Below are 26,557 nucleotides of genomic sequence, written 5' to 3' on the forward strand. Positions count from 1 at the left end.
AGCACAAGTCTGTGACTTTCTGGAAAGAGTGGTCCCAAGGCAGTGATGGCTCCTCATATCACAAACCTTATATTGTATTTTTCCTAAATTAATTTTATATATACTATATGTATATAATAAGAATATATTTACTTTGAAAGCCAGAGAGAGAGAGAGAGAGAGAGAGAGAGAAAGCAATTTCCTATCTGTTGGTTTACTCCCCAAATACCCAAATACCGGGGAGGGGCCTGGTTGAAGTTGGGAACCATGAACTCAACCTGGGTCCCCCACATGGGTGGCAGGGATCAGTCTAACTGGAGCCATCGCTGCTGCCTCCCAGGGTGCACATGAGCAGGAAGCAGGAATTGGGAGCAGAGCTAGAATTCTAATCCAGACACTGTGATGTGGCATACAGGTAATTTAAGCTCTGTCTTAACTACTTCTTCATATTTCAAATTATATATTTATTCTCTTTAAAAGTTATATCTAGTTTAAAAGTAAGGATAAAATAACTTAAAATTAAAAATTTATTAAAAATAATTGGTTACTTTCCCATATATTAAAGTAAATTTTCTATTCCATTTAGGGTTTTCAGAAATTAGATTACATCTTAAAACTTACCAAGAAAGAAACTACTGAAATAAACAACAGAAAATTTGAAATTTTGTTTGAAAAAAGAGGTTCGCCCTTTCCTTCAGAAAGGACCTGACGCTTCTGCAAAGCCAGATAAATAAAAGCAAACAGCATTCCATGGAAGACAACCTGAAAAAACAGAGAAGAAATCTGTTTTCAACAGCTACTGTGCTGAGGAATTATTGTATGTAAGCAGGTACGTTAAAATCTTTGAGGCTTGGCATTTCTAAGAAGGACTTAAGCTTCAAGAGTAAATCTTTAAGCAGTGAAAAAAATAATGATTGTCAGAAATCAGGAGCAATAAACAAGCAAACATCTCCCTAACAGTGTGAGACACAACTGGTTACTTCAGAGAGGTCTCCGCGGTAAGTGAAGTCATAAGGACAATTCAAAAATAATGGCAAAAAATCTGATAAAAATACATGATAATTTTAATGTGCCCAACAAAGAAAAACCACATTGTATACTGTCCTTTCAGTCAGAGGTTCATGAGGTAAAAGCCTTCTAGTGCTCTTACCACACACCCTCTAAAGAGAGCTCCCTGTTCCTTCTATCACGTGAGGACCCAGTGAGAGACGAAGGCCTTTATCAGATACCAGATGTGTTAGTACCTTGATCTGTTTTGTTCAGCTACCAGAATGGTGAGAAATAAATTTCTGTTACTTATCATCTATTCCGTCTCTGGTATTCTGTCATAGCAGCCCAAACAGATTAAGGTAATCATATCATAGTAGACTGCTCTAATGAAAACGTTGAGGATTTAAAATTATTTGATATGAAGACTTTAGCAAACATTTTTATTCATACGTAGTTTAGAAATACAATAGTGTACACTGAAAAGTGCTCAAAATAGGCATTAGGTTGTACATTAAGTGGCACAAAACAAGTATTAAGAACACACTTGCTGAAAGGAACAGAGTAGTCACAGAGGAAGGGAAAGGAGACAGAGTGAAGTGAAATAATGAATATTTATGTAGTAGTTATTATTTTCCAAATGCTGTACTACATGTTTTACATTGTCTTGGCCAAGTGAATCTTAATCATCTTTCAAGATGGTATTAATGGGGTAATCCAAGACATTCTTCTCTCTTCTCTGATACTTTTACCACAAAACTCATATTGCATATTTATTGCTTCATTCGAAATAATAATCTTGGATTTCAAACTAGATTGTTAAGGCTTACTAGAACCCTTATGGTATGTCTTCCATCAGGGTACATATTGAGATCCAATAAATATTGTTTTGAATGGCTGATGCATACATGTGATGGATTACCCATAAATCAAAATTATAACTCAGACAAAAGCCACTTTGTAATCAACATTTTTACAATATTTTCCTTCTGATATAAATACACATGCATCTCATGTGTATGCCATACAAGAAAAAGGGTTGTGGTGGACTTCTTTGACTTGCTAAAACATATTTTTTGTCCTAAAAGTAAGTAAAAATAGTTCAAAAAATTTCAAGTCATTTTCTAGTACTATCAATTGAAATGGCAAAATAGCACAGAGTAAATACATACGTAACGGTCTAACCTCCATCTGAACCACCACTCATACACATTCCCTTTCAGCTCGAAGCACTTGGACAATGGCCAGAGAGAAAATATCTTCTCAAATGCACCCTGAGAAAAGAAATCCAGAAAACACTAGATTAAGATGATATAAGTCAGTACTTTCTTTACCATTCTGTTATAAAATCTGTTTTCTAAAGCTAGGATAATATAGGTATCATACACAGTTTAAAAATTCCATTCCACTCAGAAACATGATTTCATTTAAAATTCATTTGAAGTTAATTTTTTTACCAAAGGCCATTAAAAATGACTTACAGGTTTTTAAACTTATGTTTACTTCATATGAAAGGCTACAGAGATTGCAATTTTTTTAAAACTGCTGCCTAAAAAATATTCTATTTAAATTATGGAAAATATATACTAATCAAATGAAAAAATGTAAAATACCTCAGCCAATATAGTATCAATAGCCTAAAGAATGAATGTTACAGTTTTTCTTTCTTTAATGCCCTTAATGTCTATTACTATAATTAACGATTTGAGTTAAAAAAGAGTCCTCTGAATTAGCTGTCTTAATCAGCTATACCTAACTATCATTACCAGCTTTTGAAACAAAATTTATAATTTCACTCTGGTCAAGTTAGTGATGATACCCTTTGATTAATCTGGAAAATCTGGGAACAGTCTCAGGTACATTCATGTACACTAATGAAGTTTTATAAAGAAGGGAACAAAAACCTCAATTTCCAGGCTAAACAATGACAACAAACTCTATTAAAGAAAGCTCCATTATTAGACCTAACGCCATAGCATATAAAAGTAACATCATGATTTTTAAAAGGCTATTAAAAAACAAAGAAAAATGTGAAAATAATATTATATGTTAGGTAACACAAAATCCTTAGGTCAGAAGAATTTTATTACTTTCACAAAATGTAAGTTTCCATGTGACATACGTAACATATTAAAAATAGTTCATATCAAAATCTATTACTGAGAAAATTAAGGATGACTCTTACCAAGAGTTCCAATTCAAACTACTTACAGATCATATATACACTGATATTAATATATATATATATATAATGGGCATATATCTGTTAAATATAGATATGATCTGATAGATGTGTGGCATATCTATCACATATGCATAACAATATTTTATTTCTAATTAAAAAAGTATTTCTTATGTGCTAAATAAATATTGAGTACCCATTTCACAAAAGACAGAGGGCTGCACTGTGTGTATTTTCTTTGTTGTTCAATGGTCAACACCAAATCAAAGCTGGAAAAACCTTCTTAGTCCCTCTGCTGAACCTCGAGTCAGCTTGCCTTTCTCTCCCTCAGAAGTACCCACAGAGTGGTAGGAATTTCAATGACTAACTGTCAAGTAGTTGCTGCTATTACCTGGCTATTTCTTTATGCATTTATCTGCTATCTCATTATTATTTTATTTATCTACGAAAGATCTCAAGTTTCTGGCAGAAAAAGAAATAATTCTAAGTCTGAAAATAAGCAGGGGCCAGGGCTGTGGTGTAGCAGGTTAAGCCGCCTCCTGCAGTGCCAGCATCCCATATGGGCACCAGTTTGATTTTCAGCTGCTCCACTTCCAATCCAGCTCCCTACTAATAGACTGGGAAAGCAGCGGAGGATGGCCCAACTCCTTGGGCCCCAGGACCCATGTGGGAAATTTGGAAGAAGCTCCTGGCTCCTGGCTTTAGCTTGCTTAGCCTTGGCCTTTGTAGCCATTTTGGGAGTGAACCAGCAGATGGAAGAGTGCGCTCTCTCTCCCCCTCTCTCTCTAACTCTGCCTCTCAAATAAAATAAATAAATCTTAAAAAAGAAAATAAGTGTAAAAGCCTATGAAAAAGCAAAACAAAACAAAAAACCTAAACCATCTTTTATTATTATTATTATTTGACAGGTACAGTTATAGAGAGTGAGAGAAAGAGACAGAGAGAAAGGTCTTCCTTCCGTTGGTTCACTCCCCAGATGGCCACCACGGCTGGCGCTGTGCCAATCCGAAGCCAGGAGCCAGATGCTTCTTCCTGGTCTCCCATGTGGGTGCAGGCACCCAAGCACCTGGGCCATCCTCCACTGCCTTCCCGGGCCACAGCAGAGAGCTGGACTGGAAGAGGAGCAGCTGGGACCAGAACCCGGCACCCATATGGGATGCCGGCACTGCAAACGGAGGATTAATCAAGCGAGCCATGGTGCCGGCCCCCTAAACCATCTTTATAGGACTGCACATACACATAAAATACTTATAAGGCACCTACACTCAACACAATTAGGTACAAAATAAAGTGTTGGAGATGTGAGTAAACTACAGAATATGTCACAACTATGAGCATTCAAATTAAGATATTTTGTTATAAAAATCCTGCTGCCCAAGTAATAAGTCTGCCAGATAGACTTAACCAGCAAGCAGCAGACTGCCGTCCTGCTGATACAACTAGAAAATCTCAACCATCCCAATAAGAGAATACAAGTTTAGAGCAAGAAAATGACCAAAAAGTTTATTAAATTAAACTACAAATATACAAACCCCCTTGCCCCTACGTTGATTTTACAAACTGCTCAAATTTTACTCCTTGCAGTTAGAGATACATCAAGTAACACTTTGATGCAATGAATAATGCACAAACTAGGCTGCGCATTCTGTCAGAATTTTGATCTCCACTTAGAGCAGTGTCTTATAAGAGGCATTCAATAAACGTGTGACTGATTTGATCAAAGTCAGGTAAAATGGGTCTGGAACAAGTGCCAGAGGAAGAGCTTTAAATGCTCTGACAACAGAAACAGTGCTAACAAAAGCAGAGAGGGCTCGAAGAACTCCAGTGAGTAGGCAACTGCAGAGTGACACTTTTATTGCAGTCATTACAAAATGGAGCGAAAAAAGCTCTCACTCTTCTCACATACTTTAACAGAACTGAACTTGATTACAAAATACAAACCGAAAATTGTACAAACCTGAGAATATGCCAAAAAACATATGCACAACAGCAAAAAGGCCAGTTTCAATAGTAAACCAAAATGCCACAAACAATTTCCTAAAAGGGAAAATATGTAATTTACTAAGAAATATAAGTTTATATTTGAAAACAGAGTAAATCTCTATTTATATTTGAATTGTTCTTACAATAATTTTAGGTTACTTATGAAACTGCACAAAATATATCTGGAAAGTATAAACTACAAATAGGGTAAAAGGAAAAAAAGATGGATGATTCTTTCTAGGAACAAGGCATAACTGAAACCCTATATATTTGCTAGTCATCTGCTATGAACATAATTTAAAATACCTCTGAAACTCAGTTATACCTATTCCACAATGTTCAATGTAATTTTAACAAATACATTGAGTATAACTTAGGTAATATTTCTTAAACATTAAAGTTCCAAAGAGAGAGTTTAAACTCTTTAATGAATTAGGGTCTTACCACAAGATATATTCTAACATACACACATTCTAAATTATGTATTCAAGGTTTACACATATTATTTATTTGATGGACATACTGGGTCTGTGTAGAGTAACTAAACTACAGAGGCTGCCCTAAGACCCTAGTGAACTTTATAATACAGATTGGAAACTCAACTCCCCCCAGAAAAATTATTTGCTAAAGGAATGGAAGCAAAGGAAAAATATTGTTTGATATGTAGTTATTTGGTTGAAAGAGTCAAGTTAAATGTATTTTTTTCCATAAAAGTAAAGATTTTAATGACATGATCTTAAGAGAAAAAAGCATTAAGATAAATGACTGTGGCCTTGCTCCGAGCATTATCAGTAGTAACAGGGTACGTAAAATAGAAAATGACAACTTTGGAGCTACTTTAGTTTCCTTATATGTAAAAGAGGTTGGTAACAACGGCTTAAACAGTTGTCTAAAAGATAAATTACATCAGTGCTTTTATTTATTTTTAATTTTTTTTTACCTTTTAACTTTTCATAAACACAAATTTAGGAACAGAGTGATTCTTCCTACCACACCCACCCACATCAGTACTTTTAAACTTTGAAATAAGAAGTCTTTTCGCAGTTGAATGTTTACTCAAATATACATAAGAAATATATACATTGATATATTTCCCAACACATATAAGAAATCAAATAAAGCAGATCTGCAGCTTGAAGCAGGCTGCAGGGGCATGGAATCCTATTTGGCTTTCCCTTCTCTCTTTCATTGACCTCTCCTCTGGCTCTATATCAGACAGTTTGAAATCTGTTGCATAAGGTAATATGAAAGGGAAGACACATATAAGAAAAATGTAAACTACTATTCTGCACTGGTATTTAGTTGTAATATTTTAGAAAAAGAGTTTAAGAATAGAATTTCAGGGGCTGGCGCTGTGGCGCAGCAGGTTAAAGCCCCAGCCTGCAGTGCCAGCATCCCATAGGGATGCAGGTTTGAGTCCCACCTACTCCAGTTCTGATCCAGCTCCCTGCTAATGCACCTGGGGAAGCAGTGAAAGATGGCCCAAGTATTTGGGCTCCTGCACCCACATGGGAGACTCAGAAGAAGCTCCTGGCTCCTGGTTTTAGATCAGCCCAGATCAGGCCATTGTGGCTATTTGGGGAGTGAATCAGCAGATGGAAGACATCTCTCTCTGTCTCTCCCTCTCGCTCTCATTCTACCTCTCTCTGTAACTCTGTCAAATGAATAAACTACATCTTTAAAAAAAAAAAAAAAAAACAAAACAGAATTTCAAAATGTCAAAACTACCCACAAATTTAAATTGCCTACATCTCTTATTAAAAGTAATAGCCTTCATCAACTAAAAATAAACCTAATACAAAGAAAGAATGTATTTAACAGTAGAAAGAGTATATTTACCATTTGCTTTTTTTTGGATTATTTGTGGCCATAGTGCTAATGTAACATATATGACCATAAACCATACAGTGACCAAGGGGACAAAGTAATAGAATTGGTAAGGCCGATCCATTACTATGCATAACACCACTACCAGGAAATTGAGACGAAATAAGACCTAGTAAAAAAGGAGAAAGATATGGTTTTCATTCCAGGAAACAAGCAAAGACAGATTTTCTCTGACAGTTTATAAATGTTTAAGACCCAAATAATGACTGTGCAGTATATTTTACTAATCCCTGATATTACACTTGTTCTATAATCACTGTAAAATAAAATATTTAAGCATCATTATTTTAACTAAATCCCAGCAAAACACCGGCCTGAATTGGCCTCCCACTACAACTGCCATCTTGTTAAATGTGGGAGAAAAACCATCAACCTCCTTTCCAGGGCTAGAAAAGAGATTTGATTACTTCAAGAAAGGAGTGTTCATTTCATCTCTTGTGTGATGTCGACTGACTCCATTTGGGATTTGACTGAGAGCTGTCATAGACACAAAGTAATATTACTCAAATTAAAAAGTGTCTTTGGGAACTTTGCAACATTCATTTTAGGTATTAGCTGATGCCATTTAAAAACACAGAATTTGAGCAGATTTATATTAGTATTACATCATTTAATGTTACCTTGGGACAATTATTTAAATTCTCTAAACCTCAGTTTCCTCATCTGTGAATATGAAGACATTTAGGATTGTAATGGGAGAAAGGGGGACATAAAAATAATCTTTGGAAATCTGCCTAGTGCATGGTGAAAACAATCAATACTAATTTTCCTCTAAAAAATCATAGCATATTATAATTCTAGATAACTGTTTATATTTCTATAAAACTAAAGTGAATTAGCAATGTTGTACCTAGTATACCAGAGTTTTTATTATATATTCATCCAAATTATATTTGCCTTCCACCTATAGTAAATTCTTTATCTCAAATTACTAAACACAGAAATAATATATTTTAGAATGTTATTTTATAAGTTCAAATGATTCATGGTCTTACAATAATGATATTTATATTTTCTTAACAGGCACAAAAGTATGTTAAATTGCAAGAAAAAGAAAATAATTAAATGCATTCTTACCTGACATACTCTATGGATTCCAAAGTCTCCTTTGATCCAAAAGTATGAGAAATGTCCATAACCTGTCTGAAATAAATAGGCAGCAACCAGAACTCGAATGTGCATGTACACAGGCAAAAACTGTGGACAAAAATAAACAGGTAAAATATATTATGTCATCAACTACACCTTGATTTATCATAAGAAGCACATTTAACAAAGACAATGAATATCATTTTCATTCTGGCATTAGCTCAATGAGAAGTTTTATTCTCAAAAGTTAGGTATTCTAGAAGTGATTATAAAATGTAGACTTTGGAATCAGATCCAGGTTCAAATTCTGATGCCGCTTCTGTCTAATGTGCCTACAAGGCAACAGATACTGGCTTGGGTGCTCCTGTTAATCATGTGAGAGACCCAAATGTAATTCCTGGCTCCCAGCTCCAGACTAGCCCAGCCCTGGCTGTTATAGACATTTGGGGAATGAACTTGCAGATGGAAGATCTCTGTCACTGTGCCTTTCAAATGAACAGATAAATCTTTAAAAAAATTAGTCAAATGAACATTTAGACTATTTATGCTGTGAAAGCACATTTTTGGCAAATGCATATGCAAATAATTTAGAAACATTACTTCTCTCTCACTCTTATTTATGAAACCATTTTGTTTTATATTCCTATGTAAGTACACCCTGACCATAACAGTCATTTATTAAGGTTTTTCAGATCATCAGATCTTCACAGGATATGAGCCACTGAAATGGAACCTGACCCACAAGTACTGCTTGTAACCTTGGAACACAGTCATTTCACCTGTCCAAAATCTACTGGTCCCTGTGGTGTACATTTACCATATCCACAACAGAACTAGTACACAGCATCTTAAGTGATTTTTTAAAAAAGATTTTATTTACTTATTTGAGAGGTAGAGTTACAGACAGAGAGAGGGAAAAAGAGGGGGAGAGAGAAAGAGAGAGAGAGAGGTCTTCCATCCACTGGTTCACTCTCCAAATGGCTACAAGGGCCAGAGCTGGGCCAATCCACAGCCAGGAGCTTCTTCTGGGTCTTCCATGTGGGTGCAGGGGCCCAAGCATTTGGGTCATCCTCTGTTGCTTTCTCAGGCCTTAGCAGAACGCTGGATTGACAGTGGAGCAGCTGAGACTTGAACAGGTGCCCATATGGGATACTGGGCGCCACAGACAGAGGCTTAGCCCACCACACCACAGCACCAGTCCCCTTTAAGTGATCTTTAAAAGGCCGGTTTAGTGACATGCAACCCTTGCAATTATATGGCCATACTTTGAGGGGTAATTAATAAGTCTGCATAAATTTATTTGGCTTCCTTTTTATGGACTCATCTGATCTCCCATGCAATGATTCAGCATGAACACTGCTTTTGGTTACTCTAGGTTAATGTGTCTCCGCCAAGTGATAAAATAATTAAGTGGACATCTTAAATAGATCTTGTAATTCCTGAATGTATATATCTTTTGCATACCTCCTTGAGTTCATTTCCTTTTCTGAGGGATAATATTTATTTTGGAAGAAAAAGCACCTGAATTGATAGAAGAAAACAAATGCTTACAAACAGCCTCTACTTTAACCAAACCGACGAATTGTTTCCTAAATGGCCCTTTTTATGCCTGCACATCAACTCTCTTTTGTGGATCTGTTTATTCTGGCCTAGAATGTTCTCTCTAGCCACATTTTACTTCTTCAAACCTCATTCTTTAGTCCATTCAAAACTCCATATTTTACTATCTGAGGAAAATAATTTTTCCTACCTCTGAGTTCCTACAGCAACAAGCTATATATGAAACAGTTTTATTTATTGCCTTTTATCATTAGTCTCTTAAGATGTCTTATCTAATTATTAGATCAGAAAATTTCAAAGAAGGCATAACATTTTAGAATCATAGAGATGAAAACAGGAAATTTAGTACTGAAATAACCTCAGAATTTATTTAGTCCAAAGGTGTCTCTATACCTCATTCTTGAATTCACTCTAAAATATCTCCTTTATGGATCTGATCCAACACATTTTAATAAAAAACATACAAACTCTCAAGGCAGTCCATTCTATTTTCAGTTGGTCATTAACTGCTATAACTTTTTTTTCATGAAAATTTGAAATCTATATGTATAAACTACCAGATTCAATACTCTACGGCAGCACTGTCTAACAAATAAAATGTGAGCCTTGGGGTCATCATTGTGGCATAGTAGGTAAAGCTGCTGCCTGCAATGTCGACATCCCATATGGGTGCCAGTTCAAGTCCCAGCTGCTCCACTTCTGATCCAGATCCCTGCTAATGCTTCTGGGAAAGCAGTGGAGGATGGCCCAAGTCCTTGGGCCCTTGCACCCATTTGGGAGACCCGGATGAAGCTCCTGGCTCTTGGCTTTGGCCTGGCCCAGCACTGGCTGTTGTGGTCATCTGTGGAGTGAACCCACTCATGGAAGAACTCTCTCTAACCATGATTTTCAAAATAAGTAAATAAATAAATAAAAAACAAAAGCTAAAGCAGGTAAAATTAATTTTAATTAATACATATTTTTATTTAACTCAATATATCTAAATATTATTTCAACATGTAATAAGGTATTTTACATTATTTTTATATGAAGTTTTTGAACTTAGTATGAATTTATCATAATTAATCATACTTAAGCTGGTATGTATGTCATAGTTTCAGAACATCTCAGCCAGGATAACCACATTTCAAGCACGTAACAGCCACACAGAGTTCATGGCTGCCAGAATGGAGCATCTAGCTCTGGGGTCACATGCCCGGGAAGTCCCCCTCACACGTGACAGCTTCACAAGCACTTGGGAGCAGACGCGGATTCGGGTGAACCATCCACAATTACCTCAACTTCTCAATATTAAACTCAGGTTGCAGGCCCCTGCAGGTTGGGGCTGGGACAGCAAAGCTGTTGGGCTTGGTTATTATATTTAAACAACAAATGCAATTCATTTAACTGAATTAAACATTATTACAATTTGCCAAGTTCTTATCAATCCTGGCCTGTTATACATTTCATGTAATATTTCTTTCAAAGTTTAAGGCATTTTAAACCAATAGAAAAGTTGTAAGGCTAGTAAGATGAACATCTATATACCAGGTTGAACTATTTAACATTATGTTGCAGACCAAATATTTCACTATGTATCTTTTAGAAAGAAAGAATAGTTTGATACATAATCACATTATCAATATCATGTTCAAGAAATGTCATATGAATATAATACTATTATCTAATCCATAATCAGATTTCTCTAATGACTCCAATAACAGGATTAAAAATGTTTTGGTTTTTGTCTAGGAATCTTGAATCAAGGATCACACATTGCATTTAGTTGTGAAGCCTCTTTAGTCTCCTTTCATCCAAATAATTTTTCCTTCTGTCTTTCATGAATCAAGTACCAGTTAGAATAAAATTTTAGTATAAAACTATATTTGAAATTCCAACTTCATTAAGTTTAATACCTAAGCTGAATGCTGTTTCTATTCTTTTTCTAGTCCCCAAATTTCCCCTCAGAAACTTTAACTCAGGTCTCATAGTAACAGGAAGTTAAAACTTGAAGGGGCCGGTGCCGTGGCACAGCAGGTGAAGCTGCTGCCTGCGATGCAAGCATCCCATATGGGTGCCAGTTTGAGTCCCGGCTGCTTCACTTCCCATCCAGGTCCCTGCTAATGCCCTGGGAAAGCAGAAGAGGATGGCCCAAGAACATGGGCTCCTGCCCCCACGTAGGAAGAGGCTCCTGGCTTCGGATTGGCCCACTCCTGGCTGTTGCGGCCATTTGGGGAATGAACCAGTGGATGGAAGATCTCTGTCTCTGCCTCTCTTTATCTGTGCCTTTCAAATAAAATAATCTTAAAAATAAAAAAAAAAAAACTAAAGAAAAAACAAAGCATGATGGATCACATAATCATATACTACACTTGTATATACCAAACTTGTAGCCCTAGTCATAATTTTTAAAGAATATTTATACCAACAAATAGGGTATTGCAGACCATGTGGATTATTTGAATAATTCTCTGGAATTTTTGACAGTTTCTCTTTTAGCATAAAAATATAGTACAACTTATTTTACCAAAAATAAACACATTAAGATTAGGTAATTAAAATAATTATGGCAGCTTAAGTTTTTTAATGTATTTTTTAAAGATTTATTTATTGTACAATTATTGTTTGTCAAAAAATACAAATAATCTAATAAAAAAGATTTATTTTTTATTTGGAAGGCAAAATTAGAGAGAGAGGGAGAGACTGAGAGAGGGAGATCTTCATCTGCTGGTTCACTCCCCAAATGGCAGCAACAGCAGGTGCTGAGGCAGGCTATAGGTGCTGAGCCAGGAGCTTTGCCCAAGTCTTCCACATGGGTCACAGGGGCCCAAGTACATGAGCCGTCTTCTGCTGCTTTCCCAGGTGCATCAGCATGGAGCTGGATTGGAAGTGGAGCAGCCAGAACTCGAACTGGCACCCATGTGGGATACTGGCATTGTAGGTGACGGCTTAACTTGTTACCACCATGGAAGCCCCTAAAAAGTTTTTAATAAGACTAATTCTTCAACTATCTAACAATCAAGTCCCCAAACGTAACTTATGCTATTAATGCTTTGCCAATGTAGAAGCAGGTAATTTCTAACCACGAAATCCTATAAAAAGGTATGAGGATATGCTAATTAATCATTACAAACGATTTGTTAATTAAAAGTATGTCCTTCCAGAACAAGGATATTTTAAAATTGCAATTTAGAGTGTATTGGGATGCAGTCTAAGAAGATGTATTAGAATGCTAGGTTGGTAAATGATTATAATAGAATGCCAAATTGCCTTCATCCCTTTATGATCTAAACTCTTTCTGGAATCACTGAATTGAAGAATTTTAATCTGCAATTAATTTTTTCTATCTAATTTTATAGCAGTTTTAACCTTTAATATGTCAGCAATTAATTATGTCTCTCAGTGGCATTTTCTTAAAACGAAATCCTTTCTTTCCTCAGATTAACCCAGTCTACTCCTATGTCAGAGATACTAATGGGATTCAAGATTCATCTCCACTTATTTCGTGGAAAATATCTGGGCATATTCTATAAATTCCAAGCTGGAGTCATAAACTAAGTCTTCCTATCTTTACTTCTCCTTCCAGACCTCTTTTACTATTATGGCTCTTCCCAAACCACTCAAATATACTAACTCCCTTCAACTGCAATAAGAACAGGAATATCACTGTTGCCAGTGATACCATGGTCATATAATTTCAGTAAAAATTATACACCATTCCTCTGCTCTCAAGAAAACCATCAACAATTTTTAAAATAATATACAATGAAGGATAACATCATTTTCCAATTTTTAGAGCTATCTGAAAAATCTCAGTAATAACATTATTTGCTTTCTTAACAGCACCTATGGGATTTTCAAAATATTCCTTTCTGGGCAACACTCCCCTCTTATATCAGTTTAGCATTGATTCAGATGCTGTTTACAGATATGTGCTTTATATAAGCAAACAAAGCAATAAAAAGCAGTTCAGGGGGCTGGCACTATGGCATTGCAGGTAAGGCCAGCACCTGCAGTGTCAGCATCCCTTATGGGTACCGGTTCAGGTCCCAGCTGCTCCACTTCCAATCCAGCTCTCTGCAATGGCCTGGGAAAACAGTTGAAGATGGTCCAAATTCTTGGGACCCTGCACCTGCTTGGGAGGTCTGGAAAAAGCTCCTGGCTCCTGGCTTCAGATTGGCCTGGCTCTGGCCATTGTGACCATTTTGGGGGTGAACCAGCAGATCAAAGACATCTCTTTCTCTGCCTCTGCCTCTCTGTAACTCTGCCTTTCAAATAAATAAATAAATCTTTAAAAAAAAAATCTAAAGGCCGGCACCGCGACTCACTAGGCTAATCCTCCGCCTGCAGCAGCGGCACACCAGGTTCTAGTCCTGGTCGGGGCACCGGATTCTGTCCCGGTTGCTCCTCTTCCAGTCCAGCTCTCTGCTGTGGCCTGGGAGTGCAGTGGAGGGTGGCCCAAGTGCTTGGGCCCTGCACCCACATGGGAGACCAGGAGGAAGCACCTGGCTCCTGGCTTCGGATCGGCGCAGAGCGCCGGCCGTAGCAGCCACTGAGGGGTGAACCAACGGAAGGAAGACCTTTCTCTGTCTCTCTGACTAACTCCGCCTGTCAAAAAAAGAAAAATTCTCTAAAAAGAAAAGCTGGATCCAACTTTTAAAATAACAACAGTTCAGGAGTTCACAAATAGTGAGTTTTCAATTGTATTTTATGGAAATCAGTTTGAATCTTCACTATAACTACTTTGGTTAAAAAGTGGTCCTTGGGGCCAGCACTGTGGTGTAGAAGGCTATGCCTCCACCTGTGGCACCAGCGTCCTACATGGGCGCCACTTCATTTCATGGCTGTTCCTCTTCCAATTCAGCCTTTTGCTAATGGCCTGGGAAGGCAGTGGAAGGTCACCCACGTGCCTGAGCCTCTGCACCCACGTAGGGGACCTGGAAGAAGCTCCTGGCTTCTAGCTTCGGATCAGCTCATCTCTGGCTGTTGCAGCCATTTGGGGAGTGAACCAGAGGATGGAAGACCTCTCTCTTTCTCTGCCACTGTCTGTCTGTAACTCTACCTCTTAAATAAATAAATAATCTTATAAAAATAAAAAAGTGGTTCTTAGGCCTACCCACAAAAGCTTGATTTAACTATAATGCAGTTGGAGTGTTCCAACTCAACTCAGTGAATACAGATAATGAGAATTCTGTCTTTTAAGACCCTTAAGGAGAAGGAAAAAAAAGAACTTCATCCAGGTAGTGAAGACACTGGGTGTCCTCCACAACATAGGAGATTAATACTGACAAGTATGGCATATACATCTGGTCTACTATGACAGACACCTACATCTAGATTCTCTGAATATAGGGGCAAGAGAGTTTGAAGGTTTTCTAAATGCAAAAAGCATAACGAAGGGTAGAATATAAAATACACTAGTGTAACTCAATTTTTTTATAGTAACTTGCCTACCCCAAATCCTTTGTAATTGTTATATACAAAGTTTCTTTACTTTAACTGTTCAACAAGATGATATGAAATAATATCCTTAGATATCAGCTATTTCTGCTGTATTAAAATTAAGGCCAAATAAATATAAATATATTATTGTCTTACCTTTTTAAGAAAATTAATTTTGCTTTTAAAATTGAAGAGTTAGGAGAAGAATGAGAAGGCAGAAAAGTTGAGTGGGAAGAAAGAAAGAAGGATCTCTAACTGGCAGAGAATATAAGTACAAAAAAACACAGTGCCCTACAATTGTGAAGTGACATTAGTTCCTATACTGCCCAAACTTAAATTCAAAATACTTACTGTACTTGCTCCTGAGATGTGATAAATCAAAATCACAAGTTGCATCCAGCCTTTCCATTCATCTGTTTGTTCTCTATTTAATACTTTAGTCTGTGTAAAGGAACAAAATCTGTTTTAAAATTCATAATAAAGTAATTATTTAGACAGTCTCTATTAACTATGCTAAAATTTTTTTGTAAGATATAAAGCTAATCTTTCTATTGAAAGAACTTTGGTGGTGATAGGCAAGGACAGTCAAAAATTATTTTACTTCTTGTTAAAAAATTTATAATAAAAAGCTTTTAAAAATACAATCCGAATTTGAAAAACAACTGTAAACTAAAAGATTTTGAACATTTAAGTTAATTCTTATAGTTTTATATTAGAGTGAAATGCAAACTACAATACATATGTTAAATCTAAAAATTAGTTTTGTTTAGTAAAATTTTAGTATTTCAGAGTTTAAAAAGTCTTATAGTTCTCTTACACTTCATTGTCAGAAAAAGTTCTCTCATTATAGTTTATTTTGCCTAGTGTATTCTCATCAGAAGTGAAGAGCTGATTAATCATCCTCATTTGGGAGTTATTTTAACAGTAGAATTCCTTAATTCAAATAAATCATGTCTTGTAAAGAAGTTACACACACATTCTGAAGTGATGACAGCAATTCTAAAATACAAACTTCAGAATATTTTTGGTAGCCATATCATTATGTAAGTTCTCATTTATGTATGAATGTTTGACAAATACATAAATATAAAATTTTTGTGTATACAGGCATTTGTTAATTTTTTTTTTTTACTACAAAAGATGCTAGTGCTTGCAGATGATCACAAAATCAGGAGTTTTTCTACTTCCTCCATCCCTAAGCAGGCAAAATAACACTACATCACAACATCTTTTTCATATGTCATATTTTCCAACTTTTCAACAATCTTCACTTGACTCTTCTCCAAACTGTCCCAAAAAAGCAACAGTTCAGTGTCCACTAAATGAAGTGCTAATTACAATAGTCCTTCATCCTCATCTAAATCCACATCCATATATTCTGGCACAATAAATGGCATTATTTCTTTAATCTAGAGATTGGAAGCAAAGGGATAACATGAACTAAAAAGAAAATGACTCTTACCTCTTTAGTATTTTCATTGTAAAATACTCCCAAAACCAAGATGTAGATAATTGGAATAAAGAAAGATGAATGTGTATAAAACTTGTTTTCCTTCATAAACAGATTTGCACGGTCACACATATAGAAATAAGCCATAATGAGGCCAAGTTTGCAGAGAGACTGTAAAAGTATTTCTAATGTAGATACAGGAGTACTGATAATATTTTTCTTTTCCTCTCCACTTTCCAAATCAGCACATGGTTTATTCTTCCGATGAGCATTACGATGAATTATATAAAAAATTAAATATCCAATAATAGACACAGTGAAGAAACAAGCAGCCAGTTTCTGTGTGAGAGTCAGAGGAGGGCGTGGCTGACAACAGGAGCCGTCTACAGGCTTCAGAATCTTATTGCAATACACGTTCATAAGAATCATTGCACTCTGCGAACAAATCGAGTTATTTGGTTATTATCTTGTCGGTGATGTATTCGGCATAAGATTTTCTCCTGTGAATACTGCTGAGTTTTCAGCACTGAAACCAAAATGCTTTCATACTTTTTGCTATAATTTTCCAAACCCTCATGCAAATAAATGATGACATTTCTTTAGTCTGCAATTGCTAGTTCAGGGTGTTTCAAATTTCGGAGATGTTGATCCACAATAAAATAATTTTATAGTGAACCAGGACACATTTATAAGAAACAATGCTGATCTTTAGGACTTACACCGTGCTCTAACACCATTCTATTGTTTTAAAACAACAACAACAAAAAGGCAAAAACTGATTTCATGGCGACTAATGGGTTGTGACCTTTAAGAGTGAGAACGTGAGCGGGAGGAGGAAAGGTTGGAGCATAGGCAGGAGGGGGAGAGGGAAGGGAAGTATCACTACATTTCTAATCTGTATATGTGAAATACATGAAACTTGTATAATCCAAATAAAATAGTTTAAAAAAATTTAAAAAGCTAAAAAAAACCACTGAAGTATGTTATGGGCTAAAGAATTTTAATTGGCAGGCTTCACTTAAGATATTGAGTCCCAGTTTTCAGAAGTGAAAAACAGAATGTAAAATAACTGCTACTGAAAAACTATTAACTCTTAGCTAAAATTGTAATATGCCTTTCATTTGGTTAACAGTTTAAAGACCACTTGAGATTCTATAATTGTTTTTAAAGATTTATTTATTTTCTTAAAAGACAGTTACAGAGAGAGAGTCAGAGAGATCTTCCATCCACTGGTTCAGACCCCAAAAGGTTGCAACAGCCAGGGCTGAGCCAGGCCTGGGACTCCATCAAGGTCTCCCATGTGGGTGCAGGGACCCAAGCACTCGGGCCATCTTCCACTGCTTTTCCAACCACATTAGCAGACAGCTGGGTCAGAAGTGGAGCAGCCAGGACTTGAATCAGTGCCCATATGGAGTGCTGATGTTGCAGGCAGAGGCTTAACCATCTGTTCCACAACCAGCCCCAGTATTCTGTATTTTATGACTTCTAACGTTAAGTAAAATGTAGAATCTTCAGATAGTTTGATTACAATAAAATTATTTTAGGCAAGCTTTTGAAATTCTGTCTGGTTGAAGAAGAAGCCAAATTTTAGTTGTATAAAACTCTTATAGCTTAGACTTTTGTGGAACTCTAGATGATGATATTATTTAAGGCTTAGCATTCAAAATACTCAAATGGTCAGATACATTACCCTTTTAGCCCCTGAGACTTCAGGAAGTTCTATGGTTGATACTCTTGAAGACACTAGCCTAAAAATTTCATTACAAAGTTAAGTAGCTTCTAAGCTGTCCATAAAGCTCCTCAGTGTATATAAAAAAACTATTTGTACATGCAAAAATATATATCTTTCTGCAGAGGAGGAATGGAATCATGGTCTTTATTAGATACTCAAAGGGCTTATGCAACCCTCAAAAGGTTAAGAAAAACTCTAACCTGTTCTACTGTATGTGAAAATGTACAACTATGTACTTCTCTTTCACACTTAACCTAAATCTCCTTCCAGCTGTTGATCTGGATCTGTTCAATATCTAATCTATACCTCGGATAATGGTTAGGCTCTATAAGCTGTAAGTAAATAATAGAAATTGTTTTATACCTTTAACAAATGTGCTCTTCATTGAAGCTTACTTTTGCAAGCTTAAGCTTTAATATTAGAGGAACAGGGTAATTTTCAAACATGAGGGTTCTGAGAACTTAAAGCTTCATATAATCAAAAACTAATATTGATTAGCACTCAACAAAAGAAGTTCTTCTTTCTCCCTTCCATAACTTATTTATTATGGTAGACTCTCACTCCCTGTATTTTCAGGTAGATGATAAAAAGCAAAGTTATTTCTAAAAGCATATCTAAATAAAATAAATGGCAATGAAAATGGTAATAAAGTAAATTATTTCTAATCATGCTACAGTGACTTTCGGCTTGAACCAACTGATAGTCTACGTCTATGGACAAACAAGAATTCTTACAGTTTCTCTGCTTGATTCAGGAAGATGTAGGCCATCCAAAGAGTCCATGATGGTTTCTTGAGCAATTAATTTGGAAACACTGAACATCTTAACATTTGATTTAGAATTTCTGGTGCTACTATTCAAAATACTGACTGCAGCTTCATTGTAGGCATCTATCTTCTCATTCGTGATCATTTTCCTATTTTCACTTAATAGAACTTCATAAACAGGATCTACATGCAAAACACATTTTTTAAATGGTAGAAACTGATCATGCAAGTTAGTTGATCCACATTTCATATTTTGTTCTGAAAGTCCAAATAACACCAGGTACTCATCATTTTTACAGAAAGCTGGCCAAAGTTTACAATAGATTTCCTATTTTATATTCAATTTTTGAGTACATTAACATTGTTCTCATATTTAAAGAACTTTTATCTCTATGTACACAGTTTTGCGAAAACAGCTTCATGTTCTAGTATATCTCAAGAGTTTAAAAATCTTAGATTCTGGGTTATACTGGGTAACAAGAAATTAATACTGGATTATGAAAGTTTGCCTAATAAATAGCAGCCAATTTAATTTTTTTCTGTCACTGCCTAATTCTATAAACTTTGTTCACAGGACTAGAAAGTAAGATATTTTGTTTAATTTTTAAGAGGGAGGGAAGAAGGGAGAAAGAAACATTTCCCAACTGCGGCCTCACTCCCCAAAAGGCTACCATAGCTGGAGCTGGCCCAGGCCAGAGCTTGGAGCTGGAAACTGGGAGCTCCATTTAGTCTTCCACACCAGTTGTTCAGGCTGAACTGCTCAGTCATTGTCTGCGGCCTCCGACGGTGTGCATTAGCAGGAAGCTAGCACTAAGTCGAGCCAGGACACAGGCATCCCAAGCAGCTTCTTAACCCACAGCAAATGTCAGTCCCCAGGTGGTAATGCTATTTGAGGACTGAGATGTCTATTTTTGTACTGCTTACGCTAAATAATTTAAATTTAATTTTTTCTCATCTTTATAAGAAAAAGGTTAACAATGAGTCTGTGAGTAAAATAGGGATTGTGGAGCAGATTATTATCACCCTTTCTTGTTCCATTAAATTTGACATTCAACGTGGAGATAATCCTGAGTTTCTGACAAATAACTTGAATTACTAAAATAAGTAAGGCATTTCATATTGTGTGAGGCATGAACTAATGAACATTCAATAAATTCCTGAAAAGAATTAAACTAATATTCTACTTTCTCTTAAGGAATTTCATTACCAAGTATAAACTAGAGGGTGTGAATTTTAATATATTCTAGTATACTTACTTCCCAAAGACTCTAATATTATGAAGCAGATGTTAGTATCTGTTCCCTAATCAGCAGAAGTGTGCTTGATAAGTAGTAAAGCACCAGTGAACAGACCTTTGTTACATTCTGCAGCCACGCTGCTTGCTGAAGTTCCTGATGAAATTTATTACTCTGTTGTTTAAATTTAAAAAAAGTAATTCAAGTTTCCTCTAATCTTAGACTATATTCTCATAAATTGAAACAAACACAAACCCACTCCTTAAAATATAAACAAAATGACACTTTCAAATTATTTGTTTCTTACCTTGTAAGACCCAATAAACATCACTAGTCTTTGCCAATTTTTCTAAAAGTGGTGCAATAGAGGTGATGTTCATCTTATACTGTGAAAGTGCTTCATTGCTCCCATTGTGAATCTTGATGGACCACTGAAAAGAAGTGAAAATTCAGCACTAATTTGGTATTAATCAGAGAAAACTTAATGTATATAATTTACCTAACATAACAAGGAATCTTATTTTAAGATAATTCCAATTTTTACTCAATATTGGAATAACACCTGGTCAAATTAGTTCATCAACTATATGAAGGCAGTCTAATAAAATCATACTTTTTTTTTTTTTTTTTTTTTTTTTTTGACAGGCAGAGTGGACAGTGAGAGAGAGAGAGACAGAGAGAAAGGTCTTCCTTTGCCATTGGTTCACCCTCCAATGGCCGCCGCAGCCGGTGTGCTATGGCTGGCGCACCGTGCTGATCCGAAGGCAGGAGCCAGGTACTTCTCCTGGTCTCCCATGGGGTGCAGGGCCCAAGCACTTGGGCCATCCTCCACTGCACTCCCTGGCCACAGCAGAGAGCTGGCCTGGAAGAGGGGCAACCGGGACAGAATCTGGCGCCCCGACCAGGACTAGAACCTGGTGTGCCGGCGCCGCAAGGCGGAGGATTAGCCTAGTGAGCCGCAGCACCGGCCCAATCAGACTTTCAATGTATACATTAATGAGGAATATAATTTTAGATATAATACTGATACATAACAACAAAATTCACTCAAACTTATTCAGATCTTTTTATTAAAATTCATCAGTCTGATGATTTATAACAAAAATAGGAATTAAGATATAAGCACAATTAAGAATTTTACTTAAAATAACTTTTTCAGCATGTCCTTAACTGTGGAATAAAATTATTATGTAAAAATACAGATAATAACTTACTGTGGCAGCTCCTGCTACAATCACATGGGGCTTTCCAATGGGATCCTAAAGGAAGAAAAACCTTTATAATAGTGTTAAAACCAGTTCAGAGAATGAATGTAAGTAACATCATTTAGTTTTTCCCTTGAAATTTAATTCTTCCTTCTAAGTGTATTTTAAGTTTTTAGAATTCCTTATTAGATACTTGTTACAGCAACATAAATATCCATGCCTAAAATACATGATTATACGGTTACACAGAATGGCATGCTGTTTATATGATTACCTCTTTGGTATTTTTAAAAAAAAACACTACTGAAATCTAATGTAAACTAATATTACTTTGGACTCTGAATAAAGAGTACATAAATCGTGTACAGTAAAGTTGTAGTGTGTTGTATTGGTCTAGTAAAAAGTATTCATGGAAACTTACAGGGTACACAGTGTTACACGGTAAATAAAAAACAAGGTCAGTGCCCTAAAGCAATAGACTTTTGGGAAAATTAAATTCAACATGTATTTAACAAAATAAATTCATAATTATTAAAATCCACATGTGAAAAAAACACTGAGATACTATGCATATCTTATCAAGCAAGGACAGAGCTCAGAACAGTAAGTAGGAGGAGCCCTGGCAGGAACACAGTCAAAACTTCAGGCTTCTGTCTTCTGAGTTCAGCACACTCTGAACCACATCAAAGACCTAACAGTACAATCATGTATATGCTGAATAACTAAAAACACACAGGAAATGTAATAACAAACCTGTCTCATATTTTAAAAAAAGTACAGTTAGTCTCATTACAACGGTAACACATGCTCAATGCAGCATGCTCTGAAAACAGTAAAATAACATTAAAATGGATGACCCAATGCTCTTAAGAGAGAGATTCCCATTTCTAGTTTAGCGATCTTTATTTTATTTAAAATTTTTTTTGTATTTTTTTTTTAACTTTGCCTCTCATTCTTTGGTGGCTCCATTTTTCATCCTCACAGTGGTAATCCTGATTCTTACAACCCCTACACGCTCCCTCTCAGAAGTCTAACTACCAAACTTATCAAGGACAACAGAACTCAGAGCTCCTGCCTGGCTGCCCCCATCTGACATCTCCACCTATGAACGTGCCCCTACTGCTCTCCGGGCTGACCCTTACTCAGGTCCAGACCTTCTCCCTTCTTACTTCTGCAGCCAGAACCCATTAGCTATCCTTCCTCCCTGAGCAGTAGCACCTCATGAGTTACCTCCCCCAACACTATCAGTCTCATCTAAAGCATGAACCTCATCCACTGTGAGCCCTCCCCCCAGTGTCAGTCTCATCCTCCTCCTCCACTCTCCCTCCTTCCCTCAGCCTAAACTGTTCGATCATCTTCACCCTCAGAAATCGTGCTTCGGCCCTGTCTTACTCTCAGTCTTCCATCTCACACCTGTAACCAACAGATGACGTGAAGCAGCATTCTGTTCCCACTAAGCCAATTCCTTTCTCTCTCACTTATGTCTCAATGTGCCACATTTGGAATTTGGCTTCACCTTTAAAACTGCTGTCAGGGGCTGGCACTGTGGCATAGGCAGCCAAGCCTCTGCCTGTGGCACCAGTATCCCATATGGGCACCTATTCACGCCCCAGCTACTCCTCTTCTGATCCTGCTCTCTGCTATAGCCTGGGAAGGCACTAGAAGATGGCCCATGTGCTTGGGCCCCTGCACCTGTGTGGAGACCCAAAGAAACTCCTGGCTCCTAGCTTCGGATCAGCTCATCTCCAGACATTATAGCCATTTGAGGAGTGAACCAGTGGATGGAAGATCTCTTTCTCTCTCTCTGCCTCTGCCTCTCTGTAACTCTGCCTTTCAAATAAATAAATCTTTAAGGAAAAAAAATTGCTGTCAGAACCAGTTAATGTAGTCTGGTCTGCTATGGCCTGGAGCTTTGTTACAGTTCAGCTAGTTTTTTTTGTTGTTGTTGTTGTTTTGTTTTTGGTTTTTTTTTTTTTTTTTTTTTTTTTTTTGACAGGCAGAGTTAGACAGTGAGAGAGAGCCAGAGAGAAAAGTCTTCCTTCCATTGGTTCACCCCTCAAATGGCCACTACAGCCGGCGAAGCCAGGAGCCAGGTGCTTCCTCCTAGTCTCCCATGGACCTGGGCCATCCTCCACTGCACTCCCAGGCCACAGCAGAGAGCTGGACTGGAAGAGGAGCAACCAGGACAGAATTCAGCACCCCAACCGGGTCTAGAACCTGGGATGCTGGAGCCGCAGGTGGAGGATTAGCCAAGTGAGCCGCGGCGCCGGCCATGTTCAGCTAGTTCTAAAGAGACACTGATTATTAGCCACCTCTCAAAGTTTTTCTCTCTCCTGTATGTGAGGTTATACTCTCTGCTCTCTTGCTTTTCTTCTTTATTGCTGCTTCTCAGAATCTTCTCCATAATTCCTTTCCCTACAAGCTCTCCTCTTGAATTCCTAACTCCTTTATCTATTCAATCTTTTCATTCATATAGCTTCAAATATCTCTTCAATTCATACCAAGACCCCTCAAATCCATCCAAGTTCAGACTTTAATAATTCCTATTCACCTACTTAAAATGAAATTACTGATTTCTATAGAATGTAGCCTAATTTCCTACTACTGCTCATCAGTCTCCTGTTTAAAACTTTCAATAGTTTTCCACTACCCTTCAACCCAAAGTCTTTATTTTTAGGAAACATGCCCTGATGTATTTAGAAGCAACAACAAAAATGGACAGACATAGACAGAGGTAGATAAAAATCAATGCCCCCAAACATGATTTAGCATAACACACACAATCTAGTACCTCTTACCAACTTCCCTCAAAATGAGGCTCACAAAAAGAACCACCAAAAGTGAACACAAATAAAGAATCACTTTGTCTTTCAGCTCCAGCCACACCACACAAGCTGCTGAATCCTGGCCCAGGCTGCACACTCTCCTTGACATTGCTGCATAGGGTGTTTCCTTCTCAAGGATGAATCCTACCTTTTACTCTACACTCTCACCTTTGAGATCGCTTTATCGGGAAACTGTAACAATCAGACTTACAGCCTATCCCCTGTAACCTTGTCCCTTGTCAATCGCTTCATCACCTCTACATGTCATCATCTGGAAGCCCTACACCAGTGACAACTCTGTCCCTCTGACCAGCTCATCAACAGTGTTCAGCCCAGGGCCCAGACTGTGGCAGGAGACTTCTAAATTTCTGTTGAATAACAGAGTCTTCTCAACTCAACTGTGCTTTAGGCCTACAGACTTTTATAAGGCTATTCTATTATATGAATTTATCCTCATAGTCCATAACTTTTCTTGAAATGTTATAGCTTTGGTGAAATCTTTTAGACCATCACCTATACTCTCATCACCCATATCCTTAGTTCCTCTTTTCCTTGGTGTTTTCATAGTTCTTTGTGCTTAGTTTTGTGTTAGACTTCAACTTACCTTATCATTATTAATCGACAAGTCACTCTCCACTGAACTGCACATTTTCTTAGGGCTGAGGCGGGGCTAATGCCCAACTACATCCCTAACATTCAGCACAAGGCTAGTCATAGTACATAAATGGTAAAAATGTAGGTCTTTTTATTTTCAGGAACTAGCAAAGTAGTACAGAAATAATGTAAAAATATATATACACACACATACGCACAAACACATGAGAGGTCTACAGAGTTCCATTATGAAAAACTATGCACAGATTAAAACTTTTTTTGTGCCAAAATAAAGTTGTTTTAAAATTCTCCTTTCTTATGAACAAAGTCCCTTGTACATACATACATACTTTGAGTCAATGAGAATCACCAATTAATCAATCTTAGGTGATTACATGCTTATATCTAAATATATAGTGAATTTTTCCCTTTTTCCAACAATCTAAAAGGAGTTTCACAACAGAAATTAAACACCAAAATTAATTTTAGCAAATTATGGGAACTGCAAATTTGGCTACATAATGCAACTCCAGGTTAGTAAGTAACATAAAAACTTAAAGGTTTGTGTGATCCTGCAGGACTTAACACTAAATTGATGTTTAACCATGAATTTCTATTCCTTTACAAGATATTCTTTCAATTTCAGCCATAAATATGAAGCACATCTTTAAATTATTTAAAAAATACATATAATACTGCTGTATACTTCTGGACATCAACAAAAGCAAAATACATTAAGTGCAGACCTCAATTTATCAGAAAGCTGAATTCGAGAAACTGTCCCTCCAAGTTTTATTTTGTTTTGTTTTTTTGAGACTTGGACACCTTTCCTCAAAGAAAAAAGTTAGAAATACTGGATAAGTTCTCACATGATTCTACAAAAACCTATTCATTGTATGATGTTGACTGCAATACTAAACATTTTCTGTGAAAAGAAGCAAAAAGAAATGATGTTGCAGAACAAGCAATTACACAAAACAAGGTCAACAAAATTGAATATTGGTTCATCCACTTCAAATGCAAATGCCTCTGAAGAAGAAGATTGGTTTAATTACAGACCTGACAAAGAGCTATATGGAGACTGCTGTAGAGATTGTAAACTTGTGAGAATTTAGGGGCTTTCTGAGGTTAACAGGATGTCTGCCCTTATATCTAATTTATCTCTGCACATTCTGAGATGAGACATAGTAGCCTCATTTCTTCTGGTACAAATGCAATGATAAAACAAAAGAAAGGCTAAGAAAACAAAACAAAAAGTTTCCTTAAGTATCTAGGCATGAGTTTGAAGGACAAAATGAGAAATGGCTCAAGAGAACAGTGAGCTGGAACAAATTACCAGGGTCTGAATGAGCTAAACTATACCAGTAACAGAAAATTGTAAGCTTGCAAAGTCTGGCAGAAGCAAAATCTACCTTTCCACCTTTCTGTTGGAATGGTGACAGCAGGGCAGAGACAATGGATCCACACTGTTTCTTCCCAATGAGGTGCTACTAACAGTGTGGATCCATTGTCTCTGCCCTGCTGTCACGGCTTAGTTGTGATCAAGAAGGTAGGGACAAAGTACAGGACAATGCGACCATTAAGTAAAGGGAAGAAGAGCCACGAATGCTCATGGGCTTTTAAAATTATTCTCAAAAGGGAGAAAAAAAAAAAGGCCTACAT

The 26,557-nt window shown here is 36.8% G+C and overlaps 1 protein-coding gene across 6 annotated transcripts in view; it reads right to left on the bottom strand.

The window, feature by feature from the left end:
• The window catches only part of CASD1 (CAS1 domain sialic acid O acetyltransferase 1), a 56,307-nt gene that overhangs the window by 7,662 nt on the left and 22,088 nt on the right, over nucleotides 1-26,557 (bottom strand). For 4 of the 6 annotated variants that reach the window (XM_051852982.3, XM_051852983.3, XM_089315761.1 and 1 more), the window contains 10 exons: nucleotides 21,486-21,530; nucleotides 20,579-20,702; nucleotides 19,005-19,219; nucleotides 16,551-16,973; nucleotides 15,440-15,529; nucleotides 8,096-8,215; nucleotides 6,971-7,127; nucleotides 5,106-5,185; nucleotides 2,139-2,240; nucleotides 601-741 (listed from right to left, as the gene is read on the bottom strand). In XM_051852982.3, the coding sequence (XP_051708942.3) occupies nucleotides 601-741; nucleotides 2,139-2,240; nucleotides 5,106-5,185; nucleotides 6,971-7,127; nucleotides 8,096-8,215; nucleotides 15,440-15,529; nucleotides 16,551-16,973; nucleotides 19,005-19,219; nucleotides 20,579-20,702; nucleotides 21,486-21,530 (1,497 nt within the window). The remainder of the gene's footprint in view (nucleotides 1-600; nucleotides 742-2,138; nucleotides 2,241-5,105; nucleotides 5,186-6,970; nucleotides 7,128-8,095; nucleotides 8,216-15,439; nucleotides 15,530-16,550; nucleotides 16,974-19,004; nucleotides 19,220-20,578; nucleotides 20,703-21,485; nucleotides 21,531-26,557) is intronic. The other 2 variants (XR_016222790.1, XR_007922246.3) reach the window with 1 other exon arrangement.

Source organism: Oryctolagus cuniculus, chromosome 16, assembly GCF_051225735.1.
Source record: "Oryctolagus cuniculus isolate XC-2025 breed Fujian yellow rabbit chromosome 16, ASM5122573v1, whole genome shotgun sequence".
NCBI classification, from domain to species: Eukaryota; Metazoa; Chordata; class Mammalia; order Lagomorpha; family Leporidae; genus Oryctolagus; species Oryctolagus cuniculus.